Here is a 26,876-nt window from a genome sequence, read left to right on the forward strand (position 1 = left end):
AAGAAGATTCCAATGAAAATCAAAAAAAAAAAATGGGTAAGAAAAGAAACATGCTTAAGTATAGTAAATATAAGCTATTATGAAGGTGATGTGCAAAAATGTTGTTTGATTATTAGTTGAGAATTTTATATTAAAATGTCAGACTAAATATGAAATTAATTCATCAATATATTATGGTCTAATGGCACCAAGTTGCACTTTCATATGAGAGGTTGTGAGTTCGAGCAATAATGCATTGTAACAAAGTCAATAGTACTCAAAAAATATGTATAAATATATGTTAAATAATTTTTTTTGTTATAATAAAATGATTTTTTTTTTTGAGAAACGATAAATATTTATTAAATTGAATATTTAAAAAAAAATATTTTACAGTATATCTCAGCGTAGTAAAAAGAGATGGACACAGTAAAGAGGAAAGAGGGGTGTGATATGATATGTGGTGTACAGTGTACTGGAGTTGGGACTTTAATTAGTTGGACAGAATTTAATTAGTTTGTCGTTTTCGTAACAGCACATGATTTGTGTTACAGCTCCGACAACCTATTAACATGCCAAGTTATACGTGACATTGCATTATACATGCTCCGCCATCTTGGAATACCATGCACCAAGCCCCGCGCCGCATTCCCTGTTAAGATACAAATAGAGTAACGCATTGCGTAAATATATCTTTGGGAAAAAGATCGCATTTGAATTTTAATATTTTATACAATAGATCAATTAGGGGAATAAATTTTTAAAATATATAATTAAATCTTTAAAATTATTATTTTAGTGCATTTAGACTGAATAACGAATTATCTACATGAAATAGCTGGTTAATAGGGGTTCAAACCAAAAAAAAAAAAAAGGAAGGGGGAAACTTATCGATAAACAATTGCCTTTTTCTTCAAGAAGGCAACCGGACTAGTCGCCTTCTTTTTCAATTGAAAGAAGGCTCCCAGTCTGGTCAATCGGCAATCGACTTTGTGGTCGTGATGTTGTTATTGACGGCAGTAAATGACAACCGACAACGGTCAACAATGGTAATTTTACAAGTAACATGTTAGTTACCGATTAATTGAATTTATTTGACTGCTTTTAATAAGTTTGAGGGTTTAAATGTATATTTTAAAAGTTCAAGGTCGCTTTATCGTGTAAAGTTTAAAGGTTTTTTTTTTAATTACTATTATCCCTATATTTTTATAAAGTAGAATTATAATATTTCATCAATACAAAATTCGTGATAAAATTATAAATATATATTTTAAAAGTACAATTATAATGTTTCATATTAACGTATATATAGAATGACGAGAGAAACCCGCAACTACTACTCGACGTCACTCCCGCTGAGAGTCGAATTTGTAACCTTATGGTTACAACTTAGAAGTTAATAGTCTAACCAACTTAGATGTGATTGACCCATATTATTCTATCAAGTGTAAATTAAGTATAACAATATTTTGTTTATTAAAAAAAAAAGTATAACAATATTTAATTAGTGAATTATTTCGAAATTCGAATTCAAAGTTTTAAGGTACGTAGTCTCTTTTTCTACCATAATATTTCTCTATTAATAACGGGCCATTAACTTTAAGTATGATTGTAGTGACTGGAAATTAAGTTTGGCAACAACGTAAGTCTTAGTTGGCTATTAGTAACACACAACTTATTTAAAAATTTGAACCTTAACATCATTTTTAAAGTATAACAACATATCCAAATATCCACTTTATATAATTAAAAAATCTTAATTAAATTCCCAAAAAATATTTTAGCATATATATAATAATAACAAGAGAACTAGAGAAGGGAATCTATTTTTACATTAAAAAAAAAAAAAGAAGAAAGATTTATGCCTCTTATTCTTATGTCGTTTTGTCAAAAAAAAAAAAAAAAGATTTTGTCACATAACAATGTTTTCTTTTGCCTCAATTGTGTTAGAGATGTTACATTGTATGTGGCTATAGTTAGTTTGATTCAACAGTTTACCTATAGGAGTAAGCGCTTTTTTTTTTTTGAAAACCAAAACATTCATTAATTCAAATCCGACGAAAGAGCACTATAGATGAAGGAGGGAGGATTGACAAATCACTCTAAGCAATCAGACAAGGAAACAGCGACTGCCTAGCTATCAAATGAGTAGTCTGATTTGCATATCGCTTAATAAAAGATAAACTAACTTGAGTAAACATACTCATCAAATTTTTAATTTCATTTAACAAAACATGAAAAGAGGAAACTCCCAACATGGAGTTAAAACCTTTGACCACTTGTAGAGAATCCCTCTCTATGATGGTGTTATCAAAATTTTGAAGCTTTATCCAACTCAGGGATTCTCTTATAGCAATGGTCTCTGTCTCCATGGAGCTCAATAGTCCATCCCAACGTGATCCTCTTGCTGCGACAAAACACCCCTGGTCGTTCCTTAGAACACATCCGAGACCCATTCTAGAACCTTGTTTGTTGATGGCCGTGTCTATGTTCAACTTCAGAAAGCCCTGCCGCAGTTTTGTCCACTTTACCACGCACCTCAGTCACCTCTTCTTGAATTTGGAATTGATCTACTTTGTTGGCTTTTGTCCAATCCGTGAGATACATCTGAGCATTCCTAACTGTGAAACTAGCTGCATCCATGGTGTGATTGTTCCATAGTATGTTGTTTCTCAGTCCCCAAATTTTCCAACAAACAATATACAAGTTACGTGCATGATCATTGGATAGGGAGGCTGTCATGATACTAATCTAGTCATGAAAATTCAACGTATTTTCTATTTGACTATGGATTCCCAAACAATTCCAATAGGCTTTGGCATAATCACACTCCACAAAGAGATGAAAGATAGTTTCCTTACCATGTGAACATAGAAGGCATTTATCATCACAATTGATCCTTTTAGATCTCAACAAGTCTTTGGTAGGGAGACACATCGTACAAGCTTGCAATAGGAAAGTCTTTACCTTTTGGGGTATCTTGCTTTGCCAGAAACCACTCTAGTTCTGAATTTCACCTTCACGAAGCTCTCCATGGATAGCTTTATAACAACTTTTAACAGAAAATTTCCCATCAGCTTCAGGTCCCCATATGATCTTGCCTTGTACTTGCTGTCTAGGGAGGGGAATCTTCATAATAAGCTCGGTATCTCTCTTATTAAACACTGATTTAATGTATTCAACATCCCAGTTCTGGACCATAGGATCAATTAGATCAGCCACCGCTGCATTTTCCATTAAAGGAAAGGAGTAGGATGTTACTTTGGGATTAGACATCTCTGGGAGCCAATTATCGGACCAAATTTTAACTTGATTTCCATCCCCAATCCTCCATCTTGTGTGCTTGCGAATGGTATCTTGAGTTGCAACCAGGCTGGTCCAAATAAAGGAGGGGTTAGCATCGGATTTTGCTTGAAGGAAGGAAATATTTGGATAGTATCTTGCCTTGTAGATTTTGGAGGCCAAGGAATTAGGTTTTTACATTAGATTCCAAGACTGCTTGCACAGGAAGGCCAAGCTGAATTGATGGAGATTTTTAAAAGCAAGACCACCCCATTTCTTTGGTTTACATAAAAGATTCCAAGCTTTCCCGTTAATGCCCCCGTTGATCATTCCTCCTCCCTTCCACCTTACGAGTTCATAATAATCTCAATTTCCTTGACTAGATTCTTGGGCAGTAAAAATACTCCCATGGCATATGTTCTAAGGGATTGTAAAACTGTCTTTAGTAAAACTCTGCGCCCAGCCCGAGACAAGAATCTGTGGTTCCATCCATGAATGCGACTGGCAATTTTCTGCTTTATGAAGTTAAGGATATCATTCTTATTCCTACCAATCATCATTGGAAGTCCCAGATAGCTGCCAATACTATTGCTTTGCTGAACTCCCAGAATCTCACTCATTCTCACTCTTTCCCCATCATTCACATTTCTGCTGAACACAATCCCTGATTTAGTAAGGTTAATAGACTGCCCTGACGCCTTCTCATAATCTTGGAGTAGATGTTTCAGACTTGAGGCTTCTCTAGGATTGGCCTTGAAAAATATAAAACTGTCGTCTTCAAAGAAAAGACGACTGACAGTGAGGGGCATTCTTAGCTACAGAGATACTATGAATTTTACCCCTCATCTCACAGTCCTTCAACATAGTACTGAACCCCTCGGCTACAATGATAAAAAGATAGGGAGATATAGGGTCAACCTGTCGAACCCCTCTACTTGGTTTAATAGGACCAATTTCCTCACCCTTGTTCAGTACAAAGTAATCAACAGATGTTACACACTCCATCACAAGGGACACCCATTTTTCCTCAAAACCCATTTTTAACATAATGCCCTGGAGTAAAGGCCACTCTAGTCTATCATATGCTTTGCTCATATCTAGCTTTAAAGCCGCATACCCAACCTTGCCTTGAGTTTTTCTTTTCAAATAATGTTGCATTTTGTAGGCAATCATAATGTTATCAATGATTAACCTACCAGGTACGAAAGCACTTTGGGTATCTGAAATAATCTCATCTAGGAGGGGTTTTAGTCTATTAGCAAGGGCCTTTGCAAGGATTTGTAAGCTACTATACAGAGGGTTATGGGTCTAAGATCAACCATGGTTTCTGGGTTTTGTTTTTTAGGAATTAGGACAATTTGGGTGGTATTTAGGTCTTTGGGTAGTTTTCCAGAAAGCAAGAATTCATTGCAGAAGTAGACAAGGCCTAATACACTCAATAACCTGAGCAGCTTTCTTAATCTCTTCGCTAGAAAATCTCCTCAGCAGCATGCGGTTTTGACTACTACTAATGCAATGACTAATACACTCAATAACCTCACACCAAGAAGTAAAGCTCGAAAGACGACGTGGACTATAAGTGTTCGATGAAATGTCTCAAGTAGTAAGGTTGTTATGAGAGTAGGATTTTACTATTTGATAGGCCAAATATATTAGACCACGAGAGTGGCTTGGCAATGGAACCATCTTCTAGGAATCATGATAAATGCATTACACTACTTCTTAAACTTAGGGCCATTCTTTTACATCCAATCAAGGAATATCTAGTCCTAGTCCCCTCAATTCACTTACTTGCTTCTTTACAATCGCTTGTTGCTTTACTTTCACTAGTTGCTTTGATAATGCTCTTTGTTTAAGTCTTGAGAACTAGTTTTCTACGGCTCTTATGCACTTGTATGTGCTTGGCCGCTCATTGTCCAATTCCCATTCGCCATTCTTAGAGAATGACATCCGAGGGAAGTTCCACCTTTCCCAACCTACTTTTCATCCCACGCATACTACGATTATCAAGTTGGTTCTTCACTGCCTTCGATACCTGTATACTTATTTCTTCTATTCAATTATTAATATTTCACTATTTTAGTTATTCTAAGTATTTGATTTTTTATTTTGATATTTGATGAGTGTATGATTGACTCTTAGAGTCTCATATCCTCAACCTCTAATTCCTTGGCTGGAAAGTGTTACTCATGACTTGACAACATTTTAAATGTTGGTGCCATTGTGCTAAAAATTCAGTACAGCTACAAGTATCAATATTCATAATCATTTTGGCTCCTTTATCTTTGAATGGTGATTGGTAATGAATATCACTTACCTTATCTCTATTTTTCTTTATGCTTATTTTTGCAATGATGATGCTTCCACCATGTTGTTTGGAAATTTAGAATTGGGTTCTGGTATGTTGCTTATGTAGTGTGGTCTTGATGCTATAAGTCATTGAGCAAATTGCCTCTAATCCGAACTTGAAATGAAAAAGGAAATACTCTGAGCACCCTTAGTCCCTTTATTATGTTTAAAACTTTGTCTTTTACAGTTCAATTGTAAATCTTTTTTATTAACTTTTTAACTTATTCAATTTTATCAAGAAGAAGAATAAAAGATTAGGATTGAATATTTGATGCTTGGATTCTTTTGTGGTGATGAAATGATGATCAATTCCTTATGATTTTCAGAAAGGGTATTAAACTGTATTACTTTCACTGATGCCAATTTGTATTTTGTGTTAAGTGTATAGTAATACTTTAGCTACTAAACTGTAAGTTTGTATGTTTTGTTATATTTTGTGTATATTTGAACTTTGAAGAATTGATGTATTGTAGATTTGTAGTTATGTATTGTAGATTTGTAGTTGTCAGATGAAATATGGAAGAATGAAAGTAAAATCAGTCAATTTAATTCTAGTAATTTATTAGATTTTGTAATTTAAATTTTTTTTTACAAATTCGAAATATTTGACGTGTTTAACGAAAGTCCAACGAATTTATACATAAAATAACACGAATTGGGCCTCCAACACTTTAATCGAAGTCTGTTCGGATTGGTTATCCCTGCACCAAAACTGTCCGAACCCGCTTAGTGCTCAGCCCGACTGATAGCTCTAAAATGAAATTTTAGAAACTTTAAAGGGTGCATTTTATATATACTAAACTTTAAGGAGCAAAGTGGAATTTATCCAAAACGAAATTTGAAACGTTTTCCCCTTTTGCCGTAGGGCAAAAAAGTGAGCGGCAGTGTGCCAAACTGCCAATTGCCCTCCGAATTCTTGTCATCTATCCCGGAACCGGAGAGCATTGAACTCCGACGGAGGTGAATCAACGATGGGGCAACACGATATTCGCCGTCCGTTCAAGCGTCCGGCGATCTCCGACCAACAACGACGCCGCGAGCAATCGCTTCTCCGCCAGGAACAGAACCGCCGCGACGCTCAGCTGCAAGCGCGCCGTTTAGCCTCCACCATACTCTCCATTCAGTCCGAGCACCACGAGCTTCAATCCCTTTCCGAAGAGCCTGAGCTTGAACCCGGACCCGGACCCGAGGAAACTGAACCCGATTATCGATCTCAGAGCGATGGCTATGATATTCGTCAGCTCTCCAGAATCAGAGGAGCCGAAGCTCGCCGCTGGTTCGCTAAGCAGCTTATGCTTCCTGAGTGGATGATCGATGTTCCTGATAACCTGAGTACTGACTGGTCAGTTCACCTCATTATCTATTTCGTATTGATTTTCAAGTATGTCTATGTTGCTGCATAATTTCCAATTTCCTTTGATGAATTAGAAAATTTTAGATTCTGCTGTTGCTTGTGTGTAGTAAATTATACGGAGTATATTTGAACTTAAAACTTTGTTACTGTCTATTTCATTTGCTCAAGTTTATGCAATTACTGAGCATCAGAAAGTAATTTGGTGGAGGTAATAATTTAGGCTTAGAGAACAAAAGAAGTAAGGAGTAATTACTAATTTAAAGGATTTTATTTTCTCTGCAGGTATGTATTCGCGAGGCCTGCTGGAAAACGATGTTTTGTTGTGTCTTCGAATGGGACAACTATCAGTAGGCTACGAAATGGCTCTCTTTTGCATCGGTTTCCTTCTGCTTTACCGAGCGGTGCCAGGACCAATAATAAATCTGCTCAGTCATATTGCATTCTTGATTGTGTATTTCATGAGGTAACGGCTAAATTTCACATTTCATTGCTTAGTGGTGCTATTGCTAATTGTGTGTATTACTGTAACTCTAACATAGCTATGGTTGTCTGTGGAGTGGCAGTTGGATCAAACATATTATGTGACTGACATGGTTTGCTGGGCGGGGTTTTCGTTATATGAGTGCACTGCTGAGTTCAGATTCTACTGGTTGAACACTAAACTTGCTGAGACAGGGGCTTGTGATGCTCCCTCGACGTACCATAGATATAGATTTAGTAGCGTTCCGGTCTATGATTGTGTCCAGGAAGGACTTCGTTCTGCTTATACAGGGCCCGTGCCATATGTCAAAGATGGACTGCTTTTCTACAATAAGTAAGAATGTCTTTTTTTCTTTTATTTTTAACCTTTATAATGTACTCTGCTGCACATTTTCGATGATTTTTACTAGTTACCTGGAATACTGCACTGCAAACATTTCCCTGTAATGACTTTTCTTTTCTTGGGTTGCCCTTAGTGAAGGCGAATCCTTCACGGCCTCACTACATAATACTGCTATTGACTGACTTTCAGCAAGTATCTTCACATTTAATTGATTGCGAATTCATTCTGACACTATATATGTTCTCCGCTTCCCCTCTATAGGCAAGCACACTATCAAACAGGGAATACACCGCTTGCATTGGTTTGGAAGGACACAAATTGTAGCCAGTATGTCATTGATACTGATAATAAAGGAGAAATTCCAACTCAACAACAGGTTTGCCAATATCTTTATATCAAGCTCTAATTTGATATTGCGTACTCTACTAGGCTTTGATTTTTTCTCTTTGTTGCTCAATCAGGTAGTTTTGGAGCTATTGGATGATGGGAGACTGGCGACATCAGATGATCCTCCTGTTATATTTGGATGCTTGAATGGAGAATTCATCCAAAAGGTTAAATCAATCCTAATGTCATAGTCGTTGAGTGCAGAATTATGCTATCATTCAGATTTTCTTTTGGAGTTAATTATTATTAAAAGAAGAAGAAGAAGAAGAAAGATTACATGCTACAATAAAAGAATTATGTTCTTAATTCTCACCCAATTTTTGATGTGGTGTAACCTTTTAGGCGAAGACTGTAAATACTTCTTGCTCTCTTCTCTTAATATGAAGGATGCTGCTTTAGAATATTGGAAGGGGCAATATAAACAACAAAGTTTATAAAACGAGTTATAAATTGACAGTAACCTGACAGTAACATGCTTTTCCTTTCTTCTGTCTTGGTTAATCTCTTGTTTAAACAATGAGAGGGAATCAAAATACCCATCATATATGTGGTTGATGAAGAACTTTCTACTATATTCCCTTTATTTTCAAAGTCTCATTTGATCTTTTTTGGATCAATTTTCTAATTTTCTTTTTAACTGTCTTCAGACAGGACTTCACTCAGGAGACCTTCTGCGTTTTTCTGTAAGCGAAGGTGGATTAGTTTTGGTAGATGGGAAATTGGAGAAGGCTGATTTGCAATACCTTGGCAAACCCAATCGATCACGTGCCTTTGCTGATAGTTACTCCAAGGTTAGCTGTTAGTCCATAACAACCTAGACACATGTAGTACTGTCTATGGACATTCACTTAGTTCTTTTTCCCTTCATCAGGTTCTGTTCCAGTATGCAGTTCGACATTCTCCTCTACAAATCGAGCATATTTTTGCATCGATTAGCTCACCTGTTAGTGACGAAAGTGCAAGTCGTGATACAGAGATGGCTGGCTGAAAGTACCACTTAATAACATCGAGCATATTTTTGCATCGGTTGCCATTTTTGTCGTGTAAGCTAGCGTTGAATCCGCAGTTGTGCATATTGAACAGAGTGTTTATAGTCGTCTTTGTTCATGCGCTAATAGTAAGCCTCATTCAAATATTAGAGGAAACTGAATTTATGAATTTGCTTGTAGAAGGTAAATACTAATTTTATATTTTATTATTATCTTGCCTTTATAAAATTCTAATTTATCAATATATGTAAATACTATATACGGAGTACCATAGTTTATACTTCTATTACTTATTACTTTTTATCTTGTTTTTTCCCATTTTTGTTTTGTTGTATAGAGATCCGTAAATCAGGGCAACTTTATGATATTGATCCATAATGTTTGATGAACAATATATGGCGTAATGTTTGGTATTGTGTTTTGATTGCTATTTGTTAGGTAATATTTAGATGTTGGATTTGAACTATGTGATGTACGGTAGTGACACTATCGTAGTGTGTTTGGATTTACTATTTTGTTATGTGTTTGGATTTACTATTTTGTTATGTAATGTTTAGACTTGAGATTTTGACAATGCCATGCTTGATAGTGTGGGATTTGCTATTTTGTTATGTTATGTTTAAACTTTTGAGTTGGCAAAATTTGAAATATGCATTACTTGACTACTTGTTATTTGGTTTGTTTGTATTTTGAAATTTAAATTATTAGTAAAAATAATTAAATACTGAGTAATTATTTGTGCTACAAAACTAGGAAATGTTGGGAACTAGGGTTCCCAAATTAAACCGAATACTGAACTGAACTACAATGCTAAAGTAATGCCACTCGAAGCATGGGAGTTAGTCAAGTTGCTTTGTCCAATTGAAAGGTTCCCAATCTCGTGCAAAACTTGCAACAGCTTGCTTCTGCGTCGCTATAAATTCATGCGTCCGATGTGAATGCATATCCTTAGCTGCCAATTTTAGCGCAAATTATATCGTGGACCGTGGTCCACAATGCATTGTGGACTGCGGTCCCAAAACGACGTCGTTTTGATTAATGAAAACAGACGGATGAATTCACGCCACTCATTTTCTTTTCATATATACTGCAGTTACATTTCAACACAACTTCAATTACATTTCAACACAACTGCAGTTACATTTCAATACAACTGCAGTTACATTTTGATATAACTACAGTTTCATTCGATAATATAAAAACACAAAAGTGAAACTGTTATTCAGTATCTGTTCATATACACTACAGTTATATTTCAACACAACTACAGTTACATTTGGATATAACTACAGTTTCATTCGATAATATCAAACACAAATGTGAAACTGTTATTCAGTATCTTTTCATATACACTGCAGTTACATTTCAACACAACTACAGTTACATTTTGATATAACTACAGTTTCATTCGATAATATCAAAACAAATGTAATGCAGTATCTTTTGGAATGAACTGTAGTGTCAATTACGGGGCTCTGTCTCCCACTTACTAAAACGACGTCGTTTTGGGACCGCGGTCCACGATATAAGAACTGCAATTTTAGCATACCCCTTACCATGTCGAGGCCAAAACTGCTTTTAAAACCCTTTTCGTCCTCAATTACATGAACAAACCCCCGATTCAGACCAAATTCAACATGGAAGTATGGAAAATCCTTGGGGATTGAAGCCCGCAACCCTTTTATACTCGTATCTATGAGCTTCTTTGCGTTATGTTGACTCCATTCATCTTCGGCTTCATCAATCGCCTTCTTGAAATACAACGGTGCCTGTTTTGCAACGTCTTGGGGGTAGAGGAATGCATTCAACTAAACAGTGACGCCTTTGCTTTGCCAATCCAATAACAGTTTCGAGGAACACAACACCCTTCTCTTGCTTTGCGAGCATCATAATGAGGCATTTTTTGAAATTCCGAATTTCCTCCCACACATTATCGTCAACAGATCGCGTAGCTGATTCGTGGTGTAGGGTTAAAATGCAACAATGACCTGGGACAATGGGCTGCCACTGTGGTAACGATAAGTAAGTGAAATTTGCAATGGCAACAACCAAATGTTTTGGTCTCGTTGTATTCTCAAAGCAGAATTTACAACGCTCATCTTGAGTCAAAATGCAGTTTACAAAATTATTTACATTAGTTGATTTACCAATGCCTTTCTTCGGGGTCTTTCTCTTTGGACTATTGTCGTAATCATATTCACTGCCTTTCTTGGATTCCAATGGTCTCAACTCATTGAATATTGCTTCAGGCTTTGAATTAGAGGAATTGTCACAAACAACATCACCAGAGTTGTCAGTTTTTGGGGGATGCATAAATTTAAACAAAAAGCTTCCATCATCTGCAAATTTATTTAAGTTGGACATTGCAGAAGAAGAAAGAATGTGAGTATCCTCGCTTGATATTTTCTGCTTTTTTCGCTCGCCCCAAGACAATGAATCTTTAAGTTTTGGCACTCTCATTTCGGCTTCCATGGAGGTACTCCCTCAAAAGCCCAAAATCTGAGAAGAGACTAGCGACACAAAGAGAGAGTATGAGAGAAGAGGAAAACAAAACTGTAAATTGTATTAAATTTGATTACAAAAGTAACAAGGAGAATCATAATACAACTAGGATAAGGAAACTAGGATAGTATATATTTCTTGAAATTAATGTCTTATTTGCATGTTGTACTTTTTTTTTTTTTTTTTTTTTTTAAGAAAACAATTAAAATGAACGAAAAGCTTTCTAAAATGGTCTTCTATTAAACACCTAATTTACATATATTCATAAGTGAACTCGCATAAAATACAAGAATAAAATTCAGGAAGAACGAACATAAGGTGAGGATTGTTAAATTTCTAAGAAAAAAATAAATGTAATGGGCAGTGGGTAGAAGAGAAACTTGAGAGATAATAAATTAGTAACTAGCTTAAGTTGATGCTATGTTTTTTAGTTTAATTTTTAAATTTCATTATATCATCAATACCCCAGTATTATAATAATCTATAATAAGAATCAATAAGGTTAGGCCTATAACGGGAACTAAAAAATGTCCGTCAAATTATTTAATGAAATTAATGGTTTAAATTATTTTTATTTTAGTATTTTTTAATTATTTTTCCTACTTTATCCTCTATTATATGGATTTATATATTGATGTTTTTTTCTTATTAAATTTGTGGAATCATGCATGCCACGAAATTAGGTATGCTAGGTAAATAAGGAATAAAACACATGAACATATATATATTAATAACAAAATTACTTAAATAACCCTCTACCATTTAGAAACATGTGTCATCCTTAAAATCATCGCACTACATGGTAGTGGACAAATATTATTTTAATTACACTTCAAGTTCATTTGATAATATATATTGTTGTATGATTCTAAATTTTAGTTTTACTTTCCACCATTAATTTTTTATTATAGCAACATTAAAATATCATTTAAGTTCTCCTACAATTTCATTTGATGATCATGATTCACACAATGCTGTGTGGATTTTGTTTAGCAGTAATGCATAGAGAATTAATTGGGCTTATTTGATATACGCAAAAGCATAGTTGAGAGAGCAAAGTAAAGGCTAAAAGAAAAGAAAGCAAAGAATACCAAAAAGGAGGTGAAAGAAGATTTTCAAGATCCAAAAAGGCGAAATAAAGAAAAGGTTAATGATTGGAATTGACAGAAATTAGAAAGGAGAAAGAGTCAGTCGTTTGCCACCCTAAAAGCTTCCCACGTTGTCGGATCAAAATATACTATGATCTACATGTTATTTTAAATTTATTGAAAATAATCCACTCGCTCATGAAATGAACTCTCTGTTACAATGTAGTATCTGTTTATAACTTACTGAAGTATAAAGAGTCAATATTATCTCCAATGAGGTTCGAACCTATGATCTCTCATTTAGGAAAATAAGAAAGCAAAAACATTAGAAGACTTGGGAGAGTGATTAGCAGATAAAACGACCTATAATGCCATACCAGAGAAGAGATTAAGTGAACAGATTCCTCTGCTAGAATTACTGAGAAAACACACCAAAATTTAACATTAACTTTCCATGAAATGAAATCTACACGATTCTATCGAATGTTCTAATAGCATAAATTTAGAAAATTATAAATCTTCTTCTTCTATCACTCTATCAGCATTGGATCCCCTATTATGCTGCAGTGGTTGGCTCACAGCCATCATGTACACAGGCCAACACATCTCTATAGTCCCTTGAAATGGTGAATGAATCATACACTTTACCATCTTTGCTCTTCTTGTACTCGAACAAGAGGGACGAGTGATTGAATGCCGTGAGTTTCACGAATCCCCAGTCGTAATCCTTGAAAAGACTCCAACTCGTGTTAACCGTAGTAAATTCTGAAAGGTGTGCCCCTGCCCCGCCTGCAACGACGTGGATAGTCCCATTCACAGTGCCAGAATAGTGCGATTTTTCTGAATTCACACACCGGTTCTGCACCATAACAAAAAAACACACGTGACTTGTTCATATTTTCTCTGAGTGTATGTCTTATTCGAGTATATATTTCTAATCAAAGTGGTTTAGAAACCACGGGACTAAAAGAGCTCGAATGACTTATTCGAGTATATATTTCTAATCAAAGTGGTTTAGAAACCACGGGACTAAAAGAGCTCGAATGACTTGAGAAATCACGAGGCGTACCTGGTAAATTGGGCAAGTCCTTTCATAGTTGTGCACGTGACCGTAAAATCCAATATCTACTTTGTACTTCTGCCATAGCTTCTCCAAGCTTTCCCTTCCCATGGGCTCATCGAATGAGCCTTCGAGGGCGTAATATTTGTCAGAAGAATAACCGAGGACCCTATGAGCAGCAAAAATCAACCAAGGCTGATTTCTCCTATCCACCGATGCAAAGCATTGTTCGATGAACTTGTACTGCTCGGTCCCCTCGCGCCAGTCGTGCTCACTATCTGCTATGCAAAAGCGGAACATACCATAATCTGCAGCATACCTATATAGTCCATATACAATTCATCAGTTGCCACCTAAAATTCGTGGATGATTTAAGAGACATTTAGATGATAAATTTTAGCACTACTGACTCTGTTACAATGTAGTATCTGTTCATAATTACTTTCTCAACCCCTCCCCCCCCCCACACTAATGTCTACTTAAACTACCGAGGAAAGGATGAATGTTAATTTACCAAAACTTAGCCCTATTCTCGGCAGGGACATAAAACATGGTTTCAGCAAGCACCCCGCACTCCCCACCAGAATCCATTCCGTCATAGAACGATCCTGACCCGGGCCAGTCACGCTCGTGGTTGCCACTGCAGGAAGAAGCTCAACATAATTGTTAGAGAACCGAAGCACATTACAACACTATCATCGATGAATAATATTACACCAACCTTGCGGTCATATATGGTACTGTCGATGCAATGGGTTCAACCTGTGCGGTGAACTGGTCCCACTGTGATATGTAACCGTTCGCGTATGTGGTATCGCCAATATGAAACACTACGTCAATGTTGTTAAGGTCCTCAATGAGTCTATCAGTCGTATTAAGCGAGCCTGGCTGGTAATTACTGTACTCATTCGAACCATCCCGCTCTCCCTGAAAGTGAGTATATTTCAGCAAACATCTCAGTGTGGCCAAACTAAATTAACCAAAGTCGAACGGGTTAATAGTTATAAAATTACCTTTCCCATGTCTCCAAATACTATAATCTGCTGTAAAGAATTTTGTCCTTGATAGGGGGACGATTTAAATGAATATTGTTTGCTCCATACGTATGAACCATTCTGTAAGTAGTGACCTACCCTGTAGGTGTACCTGAAATACAGCATAATTGCAATCACATAACAGATAGTCGAGAATTGATGCCGGTAAATATTGAAGTGCAAATGTAAAATTATCGTGTTTGGAATAACTTACACCATGTTTGGCCACAGATCCTTCAAGAAACTCGTGTGTATGAAACCTGGATCACGCCAACCAACAGTTCGTGCAGGTGAACCTGAATAAAGCAAAATGAGTTCCACAAACCCGAAAAGTTCCTCGTCTTGACAATATAAGACATAAATTTCAATTTTCAAAGATATCCTTGTTTATTTATCTGATTTGATCTAAGTTGTAGAACGTCAAACCGAGGATGTAGGCATTAAAAATGAGTCAAATAACATACCACACATGCTGTTTTGGTCGAATGTCAATGTTCCAGCTGGTGAATTTCTCCTAGGATGACCCTTCAAACCCCACTCAACAACGGGGACAGCTTCATTTATATTATATCCACTAGTCCATGTCACTGTCATCTGGAATTTTTTTTTAAAAAAATTCTGTTATAGTCCATGACTTTTAATGAAAAAATCTGCATTGTTGTGATTGTTACATGAATATAAAATAGGACATAAACCATTCAATCAAATAAACTTACCTCATTCCATGATTTCCCTAAAGCGAGCCGTGGATACACTGGTGCTTTAGGATTAACAAAAGATATACTATTGGAGATTGCTACCAATTTTGGCTGCAATGCACAATTGCAGACATGTTTAGATAGTTCAAGAACAATAATTTGGGAGCTCGGAAGTTTGATAAACAGTTAAACGAGGCATAAAGATAAAGATGGATGAAGGATTCGTTTTACAGACATTTGACAACCCCCCTGTAAATAAAGCAAAGGAGAAATCTGCACGCTGGTTGATCAACTGAAACTTCAAAGAAGCCTTGCCAGTCTTTTTATAACCAGAATCAAAGCTTGCGTAATTGTACTGCAAGAAATGCATGCCAGCCATTGTTAGATGAATTCAAATACTATCTTCCCATCAAATATGATATACACAAACCTTTATCGGGGAAGTGCAAATAGTTGGAGACTGCTGTTTAGGTCCATCCCCCGGACACGTTGATCCACTGAAAAATAATATCACCATATAACTTAGCAAAAGAATCTCATGTTTTGATCATTACATCTCAAGTCACAAAAGAGGTAACTAAAGTCTACTAGTGTTCCATTTCAAGCAACACGTGGACTATAGTCTCTTTTTATCAGCTGATAGTTGAACTGCACATTTATGTTTATATATTATATATATGCTCGAATAGATAAGTGCAGTGCAATTTAAAGATGAAAGTTACTTGAATTTTGCAGGAGAAAACACTCCAACCCAATCATCCTCAGAAGGCTTTGGATGTTCAAGATTCACAGTAACCCATTCAGTATCTTCACCCTGTCATGTCATCATACCATAAGATATTATAGCTTACACAGAAATCAGATCCACAATGAGGCAAAAAACCAACATCCATTCTCTTTTCCAGTTCATCTTTAACTACATTCATTCAAGAATGCAACCCAAATAAATACCCCCAAAAAGTTATTTTAAAAAAGTGCACATTTCAAGCTAAAAGAAAACCCTCAGGTCAACCCAGCCACCCTCACCAGAAAAAAGTCAAATTGGGATTAAAAAAATAAAATTCTCAGAGTGAGACTATACTGAACTGAAACATTTGCTACTATCCCTATTAAGCATAAAAAAATTACCTTAAGACCAAGCACCAAAGGAGAAGCTTTAATGGAGGAAGAATCACTGAGAGCAAGAGAGACCCTGTGGATTGCTATCTTGGACAAAGCCTGCTCTCCCATATGAGCTGCAGCAAGATCCGAAGAACCCAGAAACAAGAATGCCACCACAATCATCATTATACACACAATACTACGCCCCCTAATCATCTTTAATCTTTGTTCTTCAGAAACCCAAAATCGGATCAGTTTTTGATGTATGAAATGAAAGTTGAATCTTGAATTTATAGGTAGACTTTGAGGATTTCTTAGCTGTAAGATGTATGTATTATTATTGGTGTTGGACTCGGACTCTTTGAAGATATATTATTAGATATCCATCCCATAATTCGCTGAAAGCTACGACTAACGTAAGTTGCTAAGTTAGAATTTTGGACTTTTGGTGAAGTTCAGTTGACTAGGTAAATTATATATTGGAAAAATTGTAATTTTTACCCCTCTATAATATGTCAATTATCAATGTCACCACTGAATTATTAGTGGTATAAATGTTGCCCCTCAATTTTCAAAAATAGTACATATATTGCCCCTCCCGTACCAAGAAGGGGCAATATTTACACCACGAGAGGGACAATATATGTACCGTTTTTGAAAATTGAGGGGCAACATTTACACCACTAATAATTCAGGAGTGACATTGATAATTGGCATATTATAGAGGGGCATAAATTACAATTTTCCCTTGTATATTAGATTAATCATTATTAAAATTTATTTTCTTTTCAAAATATTTCTCTCCTCATAATTTAATCGTCCAATAAATTTATTCCTTTCTAAGAATATAGGACAAAAAAGCACGTCAACTCGTTAACTAACTGAAAAATTTCTCCAATTTTCTAAACAAATATAAAATTGAAATGTTTCAATTTGACTTTATGTGGAACTATCTATTTTTTTTTTATTTGAGCTCAATTATGGGCAACTTAAGCTAACTTTTCTTTTGTGGTCATTTGTCAACTAAAGTTACAAAGCAGATTTCATAAATAAAAAACGGGTTACAAAGCGGACTTTACTCAAAGTGCACTCTCAAGTGTTATATTTACATATCTAATTTAGAGCACATTGCCATTTTGGTCCACTGACTATAGGATCCTGTTAATTGCAATCCACGATTTTCAAAACTATTAATTGGATACCTGACTATTTAATTTTTATCAATTTTGGCCACTCTGGCCAAATTTCACTGGAATCACTTAACTACCCACTTAATGCTTAATTTTAGAGGCAAAATAGTCTTTTCCGGTCCGGTCGATCTGTGGAAACTCACAATGTCTCCGGCTTTCAAGCTCTTCTCCTTCACAAAACGGCTTGGAGGTGACAACGCTGCTTTGGAGGGGGTAGCGCTTCTCCGCTTGCTGCTTGGGGATCACGAGCCTGTTCAGCTTGCCGACGTTGCTGGGAGTCATGGCTTTCTTGAAGAGCTGCTCTCGGGACTTGGCCGATCTATCTGCCTCCAGTTTTCGGCCTCGTACTGGTCGGTTGTTTTCGACAAGGGCTTGAAGTTGGTGACGGCGTCGTGGCTGTGAAAGCGCTAGGCGGCGATATCGTACACCTTGGCGACTTCCTGCTTGTTGAACGTCCCCCGCCACACCCTCTAGTGCTTCTCGTAGATTTGGGAACCTTAACGTCCATTCAGCTGGGGAACCACGCCTTTGAATCTCGAAGACGGCAACATCCTGTTGGACTCCGCCTCCACCCCGTTCTCCTATGACATCATTGTGAAAATCGGGTTTGAGTTTGGTTAAATCGGACACAATGGAAAAGACTATTTTCCCCGTAAGATTAAGCATTAAGTGGGTATTTAAGTGGTTCCGGCGAAATTTGGCCATCAATTTGACCGGAGTGACCAAAATTGATAAAAATTGAATAGTCAAGGTATCCAATTAACAGTTTTAAAAGTTGGTGGATTGCAATTAACAGGACCCCTATAGTCAACGGACCAAAATGACAATTTGCTCTTTAATTTAATATGATAATTTAGATTAAGATTTTTTATATATTAGATTTGATATAGACAATAGTAGTAGATAATATATGATTATTCGATAAGGTTGTTACGAATTTTTTTTTTTGTTTTTTTTTTTAGGTTTCTACTTTCTAATATAATAAAACAAATATACTAATCCGATAAAAAAATTCTAAAATAAATATAAATAATATCTACAATTTTTGTAATTAATATTAAAACTAATATCTAGTTATAAAAAAATCAAACATACATAAATATAATTTTTTTAAAATTATATATGGAAAATATTATCTGATGACTTTTTAGATTAATATGAAAATTGTAAAAAATAAAATATAGTAAATAATGTAATTAAGAACAATTAGATTTGACCCATATGGGAGGTTGTGGGTTCGAGACTCAATGAACACGATATTGACTCTTTGTGCTTCAATAGGTTGAGAAAGTAGTTATGAACAGATATTGCATTATAATAGAGTCAATATTACTTAAAAAAAAAAAGACTTGACCTAATAACAATAAATTATAAATCAATTTCAATCTATTAGACCTAATTGCAATGAGGCAATTAGTTACAAATAAAATTTTCAAGTAATTCTACTTTATTAGTAAATAGATATTGTATATCTTCAATTAGCATCTTGTTTAATATAAATAAATAATCTTTAACTTCATTGAAAATTTTAAGGAAAATGTGTCAAATAGGCCACTGAACTTTTACACATTTTGCAATTGAACTATTGAACAAAAAAAAGTGTGCAAATAGTATTTTTTATAGATTAATTCTAAGTTTCCCTTAAATATGATGTCATAATTTTAAATTATATATATACAAAATTATTTTAATTATTATTTTTAAAAATCAAAAGATAATTTTTTTCATTTCAGAAGGTGATGACTGCCCCCACCTTTGTACGAGGATGGAGGGAGCCATGGCTGCCCCCTCCTCCATTTGATCTCGACGAAGGATGGAGCAGCCATGGTTGCCCCACCTTCGTCCGATCTGGAGGAAGGATGGAGACAACCATGAATACCTCCACCTTCTCAATTTTTTTTTAAAATATTTTGTTTCTTTTAGTTTTTAAAAATAATAATTAAAAGGGAAATACTTTTGTGAGACTGTCTCACGGGTCTCAACTCGTGAGACATGTCAAATCTTTGTTTAATGAGTTAAATCTTTGACCCTATTAATAAAAAATCCGACCTGTCTCACGGCTCTTGAGACTCGTGAGACGGTCTCACACAAGTTTTTGCCTAATTAAAATAATTTATATATATAATTTAATATTATGACATCATATTTAAGGGAAACTTGGAAGTAACCTGTAAAAAATGTTATTTGCACAATTTTTGAGTTTTTGATGATTTAATTGCACATTTTTTTGTTTGATCGTTCAATTGCAAAATGTGTAAAAGTTCAGTAGCCTATTTGACACTTTTTCCAAATTTTAATACATGGACATGAGTGTGGTACAATCAAATTGGCCATAAAATTTATGGAAAATGATATATGCGCTGCAAGGGAGTAAAACTCCTGCCACGTGTCTTGATTTTATTGGATGAAGATTAAAAGAAAGTAATAAAAATTGTGGTGCACATTTTTTTGAATGAATCAAATGGTGATGATAGTTTTATCGGGACCAAGTCCACCATAAACCGAATGTAACAATATATAACAAAATAGGAAATAACAATATTATTAACTGGGCCGTGAGGCCCAATAGAATACGTACAAAGCCCAAAGAGTACCGACCCAAGAAATGACGGTCCAAATAAAAAAAAGGTAAATAATGAAAGGACTAGCTAATAAATACAATAAATAAATCATTGAGGGACTAATAAATAAATAGAATAAAATAACCAAGACTTGAACCAAGGCACATCAATAGGAAAGAGAAAACCTAGACCACTAGGCTATGAAATAGATCGTGTCCTGAGGGATGTGGACTAAACTCCCCCTTTTATAGTACTGATGGACCTTCCTACACCCTCAACGTTTACGATATCAGGATGGCGTCAACTTCCACCAGACACGCGTCCCATGTCTTCTTGTCGCTAACCGCCTCAACCACCGATTAAATGCCATGTATCCAGACCCTCCGTCAACTTCATGAGAAACGCGGCCAAGCGGACATGACCCGCACCATACTTGAGGGATATGGCACGACTACACACTCAGTCGTCCACTCGTCCTCGGTGGCGGCCCCCTCCTTCCATGCTACCTTCCATATCCATACCTCTTTTGGGCCACCGGATAGTAATATAATTTATCTTAGTTACATGGATGATATATAAATACGCTTAAATTTGTGCTCATAATTATTTTTTTTTATGCCAAAAATTTGTATATATTATTGGGATGAAAAAAAATAATTATAGCTTATTTTAAATTATATTTAAGCTATCTGCAATATTTAATAAATAAATAAGAATTTTTTTTTTGAAAATTCTTTGTTAGGATTAAACATTGTTAATTAAAAAGTATAAAAGTTTTAAAATATATTTTTCAAATAAACAGTTTTTAAAAGTTAGGAAAAATATCGATTCATCACTGAGTTGTACGTTCATTTTCCTCTCTGCAGATAAAAATAAAATAATCATATACAAATATGTCTTATATAGTTATATAATAATAAAACAAACATATACAAATATGTCTTATAATAATAATTGACGGTAATAATGGTTACCGGTATATTATTTGAATGAGTATTTGAATACAATGCTGAGTAGTGCTCAATGTACAATAGAGTTCAGTGTAGTTTTGTCTAGTAAGAAGTCGTGTCCCCCTCACTATGTGGTTGTGAGTCCTTTTATTCCTTTCAGCTCAGTAACGGAGCATTGATGAGGAGTTTGAACGTTGGACATCAATACCTGAGGTGTTGAATGCCGAGGAGCTGAACGTCGGTCATCAATGCCGAGGAGCTGAACGTTGGCCATCAATGCTGAGGAGTTGGACCGTTGCGCATTGATGCTGAGGAGTGAGGTGTCGGTTCCGGGTCGGGTACCCAATTACCCTGTCACCAGCCCCCCACTCCCTAACTAGCGAGAATGGCTGAGGTAGTTAGGGAGTATCAGCCGGTGTTTGAATGGATCGGCCTTGGAACTTGAAGAAGATTTGGTATGTTGAATTCTGGAAGGAAATTTTACCGGAAGGAAACTTCACATATTTGTGGAATCTATGTCTTTCATCCCTCCTTATTACGTTAGCTCAGTTGGGTTCATCATGGGTCCAAAGAGAGCAAGTGCTGCTGAAACAAGTGCGGGGACGAAGAGGCACCGATCGTTCCGTTTGATGGAGCTAGCCAGACGTTAGAAGTTGAAGCAGAGGAAGGAGCGTGGGCACGAAGTTGGGGATACCGTTGAGGATCCCCTAACCCTTCCGTCAGATGGGGAAGAAGAGAAGGATGCCGTGAAGCAACCGAAACAAGTTCCCGTGGAGGAAAGTATGGCCATCGTCCTTGTGCCTAATGATGAGCTTCCTTTGGCAGTGGAGTATCCCAAGTCTTCGAAGACCTAGAGTCTTGAGTAGGAGTTAGTAGTTTGAAGTGTAATAGTGTGTGATGGTATTGAATTTTATTGGAATAAAATAAAACGTTTACTTCGAACCGTTCCCCTTTTTTTTTTTTTGTTATTTATCCTGACTTCAGCCCCGTGCCTGGTCACGGTGTTGTGACTTCGGCACTGGGCCGAGATCACGGGCGTGACTTCGATTTTTTTTTTCATCTTCCCTAATTATCCGGGATAATTCAGGATGTGAATCATCATAACCTCCTTAGACAATCCTTAGAATCTTGCAAAATACATGCCACTTGCAAAATATATACCAAGATTGTTTTAGGAAATCCCATTGATATTAGGAATATTGGGTTTCCTTATACAAAACCCTAGGGTTTTGTATAAAAACCCTTCTCCTTCTGTTGTACTCCACCCTTCTTTCTTTCGTAAACATTCAACCTACCGATTGCATTCCTGCTTCCAACTATCCTGGTAAGTTCAATGTTTTTCCCTTTTTTTTTTTTTTTTTTTTTCACGCACTCCCCCCTCGGTGCTGGGCCGAAGTCACGCTACGGCGTGACTTCGGCGCTGGCCGAGGTCACGCGGTACGTTTTTTTTTTTTTTTTAAAGCTCGGGGCTATGCTTGTGTTGAACTGACAAGTTTGTTTTGTTTTTCGTTTTTCTTTCTGTTAGGTTGGTGATCGTGCCTACCAATAACCAGGTTAGTTCCTCTACTATGGGTTTGAATTCAAATTCGTGCACGGAGTCTTCTGACAATGAATCTTCATCTTATGATGGTGAAGATACATTGACTTATGGTGGTGACACCGAGGCATTGGCCCATGGTGATGACCCCGAAGACACCTCCTCTCTGTCTTCCTCTCCTTCCGAAGAAGACACCGTAGATCTCGATCCTCCTGCCCCTTCTGTTAGTCGTAAAAGGAAGAGGCGCCGAATCTCGTATTCCCCCATGGATAGTTCGCTTATCGAGAGTACATATCGTTGTCTAAAACCTGGCGATTTAGAAGATATCCAAGGTCTAGTGTGTGGGAATGTTAGAGTTGTCATCCCTGGGCATGATGTTAGCATCATGGATCCCCCGGAGCCCTCCTTCTTTGGTGTTCACCTGTTGTCCGTGCAGGTAGGACTTAGGTTTCCCCTTCACCCTTTCCTGATCGAGTTTCTGAATTTTTATGAAATAGCCCCAGGTCAGCTTGCCCCAAACGGTCACCAGGTTATCACAGGATTTCTTTCTGTGTGTCACCAAAAACGGATGAAACCCTCCTTAGGTCTCTTCCAGTCGTTGTTTAGAGTCATGAGGGCACCTAGAGAGGGTAAGGGTTTCGTGTGTATCGCTTCTGTGCCCCGTAAGCCGCTTTTCGATGATCGTCCCTCCTTCAACAAGGACTGGAAGTCTAGGTTCTTCTTTGTCTCCCTAGGTATCCCTTCTCCGTTTGCTGTCGCATGGGGTACCCGAGTTAGATGCCATCCAACTTTAGACGAGAGTCCACATATGCTTAGGAAGGTCAAGAAACTTCTGAAGGGTGGTCCTTTTAAGGTTGTCGAGAGTACTTCTGAGTGGTGGCTTCAGGATTTGGGGTTTAAGAGGATCCGGCCAGCTGCCCTTGACGTACCTGGTACCCCTCTCGGTGTTTAGCTATTTCTTGCGTGCTGTTTCTTGTAACTGTTTGTCATAACTTGAAATTGTTTGCAGGTGCTATGTCGTCGAAAGGTGCTATATCGTCAACAGCTGCTCGGTACTTGTCGCAAAGCGGGCAGTATCCTTCCAAGAGAAGCAAAACTAACAAAGAAGGAAAGAAGAGTCAAGCCTCCACATCCGGTGGAGGAGCTCGTAACCTGACGCTTCCGCGAACAAGATCTTCAGCTCAGCCAGGATCTTCAACTCAGCCAGGATCTTCAATTCAGCCCCCGGTTCCAACCTCGGATGTGGATCCCTTGCCCGAGGGATTGTCTGCCCGGCCCCCCGAGCAAGGGGAAGCCTCGCCAGTTCCACGCATTCGAACCAACTTGGTCCGGCTCGGTATGGATGTGCTCCCCGGGAAATCCTTCTTAGAACGGCTCGGTATGGATGTGCTCCCCGGGAAATCCTTCTTAGAAGGTACTATTATGGATGTGCTCCCCGGGAAATCCTTCTTAGAAGGTACTATCGACGCCCCGAAGCTTGTTCGTAGCCTCGTCACCCCAAGAGATGCAGAAATTCTTGAAGAGCAGGGTTTGGCTGTGCTACGGGAGCGATATTGCAAAATGGCGATGGAGTCTGTGTTGATAGGGGACAGTCTTCATTCGCAGTACGCAGCTATGCTCCGCGATTCTCTTTCGCAGAGGAAGAAACTCGCACAAGACCAACTGCTGCGGGATGCCGAGTTGAAGGAACTTAGGGAAGAGATCATAACGCTGAAAACTGATTACTCAGAGTTAGAGCAGAAGCTGAAGGATGAGCGAAAGGGGCACAAGGAGACTCGTGCTACTGTCACCAAGTTGGAAAAGGCACGAGAGACGTACAAGCAGTCATCTGAGTTCAAGGATGACGTCCGGGAGTTCATGAGCACTCCAGAAGCTGTAGAGGAGTTTTCTGCGTCCGCGGCTGGTCGGGCTGCACTCGAGGCACAGACTCAGCTAGCATTCGACCTTGGAATGTTCACCATGCAGCAGCAGATTTATCCGGTGCTTAAGGAAGAGAATCCTAATTTTGATCCGGAGGCTGTGGGCTTGCCTAAGTTTATGGAGTCTGAGGAGTACGACATATCCCCTGTTGATGCTGATGATGCGGGAGTGTCTGATCGTCCTGACAACACCAACACTGCTGTCCAGGACGCTGTTGAGGATCCCACCACTACTACGAAGGATGCTTAGCATATATGATTTATTTTTCATTGTTATGTTTTTTGAATACTAGTTTCGCAGTTATTCTTGTGTTGAACACTTGTATTGTTTCCCGAATTATCTTCATGCCCAACTTTTTTTTTTTTTCAACTTATATGATGCCCCTCCGTATATAAAAAACATGGAATTTTATTCATCTGGGTTGGACGGACCAACACTGTGGACGGACCAAGACAACCTGGACAGACCAGGACTTGACTTCCTAATGATAAAATTTTGTTAAGTGTTCTGAATTCCATATCCTATCAATCAACCTGCCACCTACTGTCGTCAACTTGTAAGTTCCTGGGCGAATCACCTTGTCAATGATGTACGGACCCTCCCATTTTTTCGCGAACTTGCCTCCTTCCAAGGGTTGACTGGCTTCTCTTCTTCTCAAAACATAATCACCTACTTGAAAGTACCTGGGTTTAGCTTTGGCGTCATGATAGGACTTCAACTGCCTGTTGTAGTTTTCCATCCTACAGAACGCAGCTTCTCGCCTTTCATCTATGAAATTGAGATCGGTTCCCTGTTGGATCTCATTTTGTTCTGCCTCGTACTCTTCCATCCTTCTACTTGGTATCATCACCTCTGCTGGAGCTCGAGCTTCGAACCCGTAACTCAATGCGAAAGGAGTTTCACTCGTAGCCCTCCTTGGGGTTGTGCGATAGGTCCAAAGGATGCTGTCCAGTTCTTCAACCCACGCCCCGCCGGTTGCTTCCAATTTCCTCTTCAAACCATCAAGGATGGTTCTATTGGCATTCTCTACTTGACCATTCGCCTGTGGGTATGACACCGCCACCCGGCTGTGCTTGATGCCCCATTCCGTCAAAAAATCTGAGAACTCTCTGCCTTCGAATTGACGTCCGTTGTCAGTGATTACTTGGATGGGGATGCCGAAGCGGCATAATATGTTCTTCTCTACGAACTTTTTACACCTGGCTGCTGTGATGCTAGCCAGAGGTTCAGCTTCCACCCATTTGGTGAAGTAGTCAATGNGGTATGGATGTGCTCCCCGGGAAATCCTTCTTAGAAGGTACTATCGACGCCCCGAAGCTTGTTCGTAGCCTCGTCACCCCAAGAGATGCAGAAATTCTTGAAGAGCAGGGTTTGGCTGTGCTACGGGAGCGATATTGCAAAATGGCGATGGAGTCTGTGTTGATAGGGGACAGTCTTCATTCGCAGTACGCAGCTATGCTCCGCGATTCTCTTTCGCAGAGGAAGAAACTCGCACAAGACCAACTGCTGCGGGATGCCGAGTTGAAGGAACTTAGGGAAGAGATCATAACGCTGAAAACTGATTACTCAGAGTTAGAGCAGAAGCTGAAGGATGAGCGAAAGGGGCACAAGGAGACTCGTGCTACTGTCACCAAGTTGGAAAAGGCACGAGAGACGTACAAGCAGTCATCTGAGTTCAAGGATGACGTCCGGGAGTTCATGAGCACTCCAGAAGCTGTAGAGGAGTTTTCTGCGTCCGCGGCTGGTCGGGCTGCACTCGAGGCACAGACTCAGCTAGCATTCGACCTTGGAATGTTCACCATGCAGCAGCAGATTTATCCGGTGCTTAAGGAAGAGAATCCTAATTTTGATCCGGAGGCTGTGGGCTTGCCTAAGTTTATGGAGTCTGAGGAGTACGACATATCCCCTGTTGATGCTGATGATGCGGGAGTGTCTGATCGTCCTGACAACACCAACACTGCTGTCCAGGACGCTGTTGAGGATCCCACCACTACTACGAAGGATGCTTAGCATATATGATTTATTTTTCATTGTTATGTTTTTTGAATACTAGTTTCGCAGTTATTCTTGTG

The 26,876-nt window shown here is 37.9% G+C and overlaps 3 protein-coding genes across 3 annotated transcripts; 1 reads left to right on the forward strand and 2 right to left on the reverse strand.

The window, feature by feature from the left end:
- The first annotated feature begins 6,458 nt into the window (after window positions 1-6,458).
- LOC116026672 (snurportin-1) lies at window positions 6,459-9,424 on the forward strand. Its single transcript, XM_031268025.1, has 7 exons — window positions 6,459-6,952; window positions 7,247-7,427; window positions 7,528-7,778; window positions 8,049-8,163; window positions 8,249-8,341; window positions 8,822-8,965; window positions 9,046-9,424. The coding sequence occupies exons 1-7, from the start codon at window positions 6,582-6,584 to the stop codon at window positions 9,160-9,162; spliced, it is 1,272 nt and encodes a 423-aa protein (XP_031123885.1). The 5' UTR covers window positions 6,459-6,581; the 3' UTR covers window positions 9,163-9,424.
- A 578-nt stretch (window positions 9,425-10,002) lies between these two features.
- On the reverse strand, window positions 10,003-11,635 carry LOC116026883 (CWF19-like protein 2). Its single transcript, XM_031268308.1, is given in 3 exon segments — window positions 10,003-10,118; window positions 10,698-10,953; window positions 10,955-11,635. Coding segments are annotated over 3 exon segments (1,053 nt in total).
- A 1,464-nt stretch (window positions 11,636-13,099) lies between these two features.
- LOC116028086 (probable inactive purple acid phosphatase 27) lies at window positions 13,100-16,965 on the reverse strand. The gene is made up of 12 exons (XM_031269883.1): window positions 16,674-16,965; window positions 16,268-16,359; window positions 15,976-16,042; window positions 15,781-15,900; window positions 15,564-15,656; window positions 15,312-15,441; window positions 15,062-15,143; window positions 14,827-14,959; window positions 14,535-14,740; window positions 14,328-14,453; window positions 13,823-14,132; window positions 13,100-13,612 (listed from the first exon to the last, which is right to left on the reverse strand). Exons 1-12 carry the CDS (start codon window positions 16,860-16,862, stop codon window positions 13,310-13,312), a joined length of 1,851 nt encoding a protein of 616 aa, XP_031125743.1. The 5' UTR covers window positions 16,863-16,965; the 3' UTR covers window positions 13,100-13,309.
- Window positions 16,966-26,876: the final 9,911 nt, after the last annotated feature.

The sequence above is a fragment of the Ipomoea triloba genome, chromosome 8 (genome assembly GCF_003576645.1).
Source record: "Ipomoea triloba cultivar NCNSP0323 chromosome 8, ASM357664v1".
Taxonomy (NCBI): Eukaryota; Viridiplantae; Streptophyta; class Magnoliopsida; order Solanales; family Convolvulaceae; genus Ipomoea; species Ipomoea triloba.